Source organism: Pseudopipra pipra, chromosome 4 (assembly GCF_036250125.1).
Source record: "Pseudopipra pipra isolate bDixPip1 chromosome 4, bDixPip1.hap1, whole genome shotgun sequence".
NCBI classification, from domain to species: domain Eukaryota; kingdom Metazoa; phylum Chordata; class Aves; order Passeriformes; family Pipridae; genus Pseudopipra; species Pseudopipra pipra.
Window position 1 is genome coordinate 70,521,101 of NC_087552.1, and position 6,000 is coordinate 70,527,100.

Genomic DNA, 6,000 nt, shown 5'->3' on the forward strand with positions numbered 1-6,000 from the left:
GTAAAGAGTTTCCTTTCCTGTGTGCATCAGAAAACCACATCTCCATCTGCCTGCAGCACCAAGCAAGAGCATGGGAGATGACTTCGGGGCTCCCTCTGTGTCTACAGTGGGAACAACCAGCCCATCTCCTGCCAGGAGATAAAACCTGTATTTCACCCTGGAAGAAGCGTTCGGTTCCAGTTCAACCCAATTTATTGGGTGCAGTTTGGGGTGAAACACACGCTGGACACCTGAAGACAGTTTAGGGCCCTCCTAAAGTGGAAGGGTTGGGGAGGAGATGGCATGGCCAGAGCCTGTAGGGCTGGATCCTGCTGCAGAGGGGTGAGGATGTAGATGGCAGTTGGTACACACACAAACTGCTCCCATGTTGGTTGCTTCTCCAAGGCAGCTTTCCAAGCAGAATCACTGACATTTCCTTGAGTCCACCTAAAGCACTCATCATTTGGCCCTGATGGTCACCTTGTGATCACTTTGGCCGTGCTTGTAAGGAAAGGGAACAGAACCCTTTTCCTGCTCCTGCATCCACCCAGCCAGGGCAGCCGTGGGTGCAGGACCCACTGGGACATTCCCAGCAGGATGCTGGCACCTGTCCCCAGGAAGGAGCTGGAAGAGCACTCATCAGCACGGGGCACAACTCAGAGGATCACTCAATGGCTCTGAGCCTGCACCCTGTCTCAACTCCATCCCACAACATCGGCACAGCCTTAGCTCAGCCTGTTGCCCAATTTCTACCAGTGCTTGCATGAATTTTGGAGGTTAGAGTCTCTTTATAGTAGCAGTGAAGAGATTGATGACAACGAAGAAGTTTTTCATAAAAATTTTATTTTAATGGATGCATTTTACACAGTAAAATGATTGGTATGTGCAAGGTTTCTAGACTCTCTTGCTGATTCTCTTGTAGGTGATGTCACCCAACACCATTGTCTGAAAAACAAATGGAGAGTGTTAGCTTTTTATGGATTTGTAGAATCATAGGATATCCCAAGTTGGAAGGGACCCATAAAGATCATCATGGTGCTTAGCTCCAAACTCATACGTAGGAAGGATCTGGTCTTGCAAATCAAAACAGGACTGATCCCCACTCTATCTCATATAAACTGAATTTTTAAAGCTTTGGATTTCTTCATGAATACCCCAAAGCATGTGGGGTTAATCTGGCATCCCCCAGCTGGGATCAGTTTGCTGTGTCTGTCTTCTTTAAGGGTGCCAAGCCCAGACACACATCTTTACCTCTGGATGGGTGAGAACATGCCCTCATTACCTGAAACCTTGACCAGCAGTGCCTAAACTCGGGTCTTATAAATACTTTCTGGGTCAGACTCTAATGAGAATCTGCCCTCAGTGCCTCACTGCAGAGCCTGCATGCAGGTACATGCTCTTCTCCAGCACCTCCCCAAGGTCCCCAGCATCTCTGTAGCTTTCTAGAGCCAAACCCTGAAGGCAGCTCTAAGCACCATTACCCCAGCCATTGCCCTTCCATACTTACATTGGTGATGGTGTCTCCATTGAGCTCGGTGATGGATTTCATCCCTTTCATCTCTGCGATCAGTTTGTTACCCTCCATCTGCACAGTAGCCTGGTAGGAGGACACAGAGGCATTCATGTTATTGCTGGAGGCCACCTCAACCCCTGCATTTTGTCCTCTCCCTTCTGTAGTAGGAGAGGACTGCAGAGCCACCTGGGCTGGGCCAGGGCATGCCATGTCATCTTCTCTCCACATACCCACCTATTGAACACTGCTGCAGAAACCTTTGGGGTGAGGTGACTGGAGCTGGGTGAGAGCATGGGGCCTGAGGGAACTCTCAATCAAGGTGGGAAACTATTAAAGGAGCTTTCAGAAACTCAGTCACAGCTGGAAAGATCTCCAAGGGACAGGCACATCTGCTGAGTCTCTGCCCCTCAGATGCTGCACATCTTAAAAGGCTACAGACAGCACCAGCACCCCTGGGGCAGCTATCACTGATCATTGAAATCACTCAGATAAATAACCCAGCAAAGACCAACTCTGTTTATCTGTCTTGCCCAGCTATAAGATGTGTTCATCTGTCCTTGAGCTGCTGGTTTATGGAGGATAACACTCTTCTAAGAGCTGTTTTCCCCCGCTTTATGCCAAAGGGACTTCAATGATGCTGGAAATCATGATATAGCCAGTACAGTTCCAGAGCCTGATTCACTGGGGCATTTTTTTGGTGATCATCCCTCTTACTTTCAAAAGTCCCTGAAATATCATCTTCTCCTGAGGTAGAGGTGAGAGGCAATATTTGCCAGTGGTGCTGCCTTGACATCTTCTGAACCATTAGAAACTAATGTCCAGGAACGGGAGCTGACCCAGTTTCAAGGGTGATAACTCCTTACCTTGCCAAATCATCTCACCCAGTGTAAACAGAAGCAGTGGAAAAGGGTAGCAGAGAATTTAACAGCTACTAGGGCTTTAAAGGAGAGATTATTGGTTTATGATTCATTGTCTGACCTTCCTGCACTACCTTTGAGTCAACAAAAAGAAGGTGGAGGTATGTTTTGTGCTGCAATATGACAAAAAGTCAATCCCTTCCACCTCAAATCTTTCAGAACTTTTGCTGTCAGAAAAATTTACCAAAGCATCTCTATCCTCTTTTTCCAAATGGGATATTAAAACACTGGCTTCCTGTGTTTTCCAGACCAGGTATTAAAATAGCTTTACAAATGCAAGAAGCGCAGAAGTGCTTTAACACCTCAGTCCCTTTGCTCAAATGTGGAGGGAGTGTCTGGAAGGGAAAGTTAATGTCACTGTGCCCATACAACCCTGGCAGAGGAGTGGCTGATCACTCACCTTTGCTTTCTGTCCTGTCGGCAGCTCAATCTCAGACTCCTCCCCAACGGTGAACTCATTTGTCAGCACTTTGGAGCCAGTGGTTGTGGTGATCTTGAACTTTTTCCCATTCTGCACAATTTCTGTGGTGCTCTTGATGTCCTTGCCCTTCTGGATCTGGTCATCAGGAAGCCCTGCCCAGGAATAAGAGACATTAGGTGAACCATGGAGCCAACTGTGGGCAGATTGCTGCTGAATGAATGAATGAGGACCTACAGCTGGGAAATTTCTATTGCAGCGTGGAAAAAACTTCCAATGATGATGCTTTCCCAAGAGCTACATATCCCTAAGTCTGCTGGGGAGGAAGAATGTCATCCTGGATTTTGTGTGGGAACTAGACATATTCCTTGTCTCACTGACCTGGCTGGCAGCACAATAGGTACCTCCCTGACTAAGAAAAAAATCCTGCTTTCTTTTCGTCACTGAAAGGCAAGAAAAAATGGAATAAATCAAGGTAGAAAGAAGGAACCAAGTGGTTTTTTTATGATATTCAGGGTTCCTCAGAACCAGTTAACTAAAATCTTCTCCCAAAAACTGAAGCTGATCTGGCAGGTAGAGCCCCCCTGACACATAACTGTGCAGAAACAGTGCCAAGTCCTCCTGAATCCCCACAGGAGCACATTCCCTTGATGGAAATCTCTCTAGCCCCATTCATCATTAAGCATTTAAACAACCCCTGCTATTTTTCTGATCAATGGTTGAATTTGGGGCTTTGCAGCATCGCTGAGCAGCAGCACAGGGGTTGAGCCATGTCCTGCTTGCCCTCAAATTTCACAGCCTGATGGAGCAGATGTGCAGTCCCCCTAAGCCACCGAGGTCCCACGGGTTTGTCATGTGTGTGCAGCACTTGGCCAGTGGCTGCAGAGCCTGTCAGGATTGTTTTCTTGCAGGCCATAGAATTTTACCCGTCATCTCTTGATATCCAGCCCCCAGCCAGGGAGATGCTTCCTCTTCTATTTTGATATCACATGCCCACACACATACATTTGAAAACCCCAACAGCTTCAAAATGACAGATAGAAATAAGAAATCTGAGAGATTTCAGTCTATGTCATCAGCACATAAGCACAGTTGGCTCCCAAAAACTAGTGGGATCTGTAGAGGCAAAGCAGCACATAGCACATGCAGGCACTTACCGAGGGCTTTCATAAAGGGCTCAAAGTTTTCCTGGGACTGGAGTTCATACTTTCCAGTGAAGCTCATGGTGGAAAGGCTCTCTGTGCTCCCAACACAAGAGAAGGTACCTTGCTTGCAAGCAGAGCCTGGTTTTATATGGTCCTTTTGCCTTAAAAGTTGGCCAGAGGTGAGATGATGTAATTGTTTTATGGTCATGTTCAAACATTAACATAAAACTGGGCAATGGTCAGTGATAAATTGCTCTACATTTTACAGACCACAATTTACAGTGTGGGGGCAGGGAAATCCCATAAAATCAATTTTATGGAGGTTGTGATGTGGCATCGATAAACAAATGATAAAAAAAAATGATAATTGGGCAAAGAGATTAATTATCAGAGGAACGAGCCAAATCATCTAAAGAGCTTGCAGTATGGAAGCACATACCTGGAGGAGGAGAAAGTGGTGAAGGATTGTGTGTTCCCTGGAGCTGACTCCAGGGGGGTTTCTGCTTGCTGTTGTGTGCACACAGGTCTTTAGCACGGGCATGAAGAGTGGCTGCACACTGACAGGGACTGCCTTGCTCACAGACTCACAGACACAGACCTCAGATACGTCAGTAGTCACAAAACCATCATTGTCCCGTAAGAAAAAACACAACTCAAAATGAATTCCTGGGCTTGCATTGGCCCATCTGAAGACTGCAGTTTAATTCAGGCTCCATCACTATGGCCCTGCCTCCAAGAAAGGGTTTTTGTATGGATAGACGCACCGGTGCCATTAGTGATCTACCAGTGCTAAAACACCCTTTCCTCTTCTTTCCCCAGAGGAGCCACAGTCACTCCTGCACTGAAGGAGCGTTGTGGCCCTCAAAGCTGCATTTCTCCCAAATGCCACATCAGAAGTAGGTCCAGTGGTAGCCTCCAAGCTGAGCCAGATTCCTCCCTCTAAAGTGGGAATCAGAGCTGGGCTCCTCTTCCAGTCCAGTCCCTTTGCCCGAGCATCCCAGATTGTTGCATGGCATCTGAGCATCCATCCTCTGAGTCTGGACTCCCAGGCTCAGCTTCTTGCTCCTGTTTCATCTGCTGCCCCAATGAATTCCGTCTCCCTCCCAAAGTCAGCCCAGGGATTTTCCCCCTTTTTACTCACATGCCTTCTCTTCGCAATTCTTCCATTTTGCCTTCTCACAGCACCTTTGTCCTTTTTTGAAGTCATGTATAAGAATGTAAAAGACCTGTCTCCTTGCAATTTGGAGATGTTGTCAGAGCCTTCTGCAGCTGTCCTGCTCCTGCCGGCTCAGCTTGGCCTCTCTGTGCTGCAGTGGTGCTCAGTGACACTGCCCAGGCCAGATCAGCCTCCGTTTCTGGTTAATTAGTATAGGCATTGTCTGCTGGACAAGGCAGGAGGGGGAAAAGCTCAGCCCAGCCGGTGGGGTGGGCGGTGGATGAGTTGTCTTGGGGGAGGAATCTGTAGGGGATGTCATCCCTGAGCACCATGGAGGGAGCCAGGCTGATTCAGAGAGCACCCATGGCAGGTGGGTTGATTCAGCAATTTCTCCAAACAGCTTTTTTTGGCTTTTTTCCCTTTTTCCCCTTGGGAATGACGTCACCTTAGGAATTGCCTTTCACTTTTTTCCCTGCCCGGGTGAATACCCGGGTGAATACCCCAGTGTCACACGGGTGAATACCCCAGTGTCACACGGGTGAATACCCCAGTGTCACACGGGGCTGCACTGACACACGTCCCTTTTTAGTGTCTCCTCTATGGTGACAGTGGTGACTGAGCTTTCTGGCCAGATCCTGGCAGCAGCTGGAGCTGACAGCTCCCTGCCTCCTGCGATGGGCCACCTGGAAGCACATGTGTGCCTCCCATACATTCGTGCCTTAGACCTCTGGCTGCTCCTCCAGGCAATTCAGGTCCCCTCTCTCTGCATGATGGGGAGAGAGATTCAGACTTGAAAAAACTGCAGAGTTCCCAGGCCAAGCTCCTGAGGTCTGGATGTTGCCCATCAAATGTTGAAAGGGGAATATAATTGT

General features: G+C 48.1%; 1 protein-coding gene across 1 annotated transcript; it reads right to left on the reverse strand.

Annotated features, from left to right (window-relative positions):
• Positions 1–805: 805 nt before the first annotated feature.
• FABP1 (fatty acid binding protein 1) lies at positions 806–4,142 on the reverse strand. The gene is made up of 4 exons (XM_064653517.1): positions 3,985–4,142; positions 2,810–2,982; positions 1,487–1,576; positions 806–924 (listed from the first exon to the last, which is right to left on the reverse strand). Exons 1-4 carry the CDS (start codon positions 4,049–4,051, stop codon positions 874–876), a joined length of 381 nt encoding a protein of 126 aa, XP_064509587.1. The 5' UTR covers positions 4,052–4,142; the 3' UTR covers positions 806–873.
• Between the last annotated feature and the right edge of the window lie 1,858 nt (positions 4,143–6,000).

What these genes read in the sequence shown, in the direction of transcription:
- FABP1 (XM_064653517.1), bottom strand. Translation starts at nt 4,051, where the DNA reads ATGAGCTTCACTGGAAAGTATGAACTCCAGTCCCAGGAAAACTTTGAG. An exon ending in GCCCTTTATGAAAGCCCTCG is followed by an intron (nt 2,983 to 3,984) that starts GTAAGTGCCTGC and finishes ATTCCTGGGCAG; the next exon opens with GGCTTCCTGATGACCAGATC. An exon ending in CGACAGGACAGAAAGCAAAG is followed by an intron (nt 1,577 to 2,809) that starts GTGAGTGATCAG and finishes TCCTCCTACCAG; the next exon opens with GCTACTGTGCAGATGGAGGG.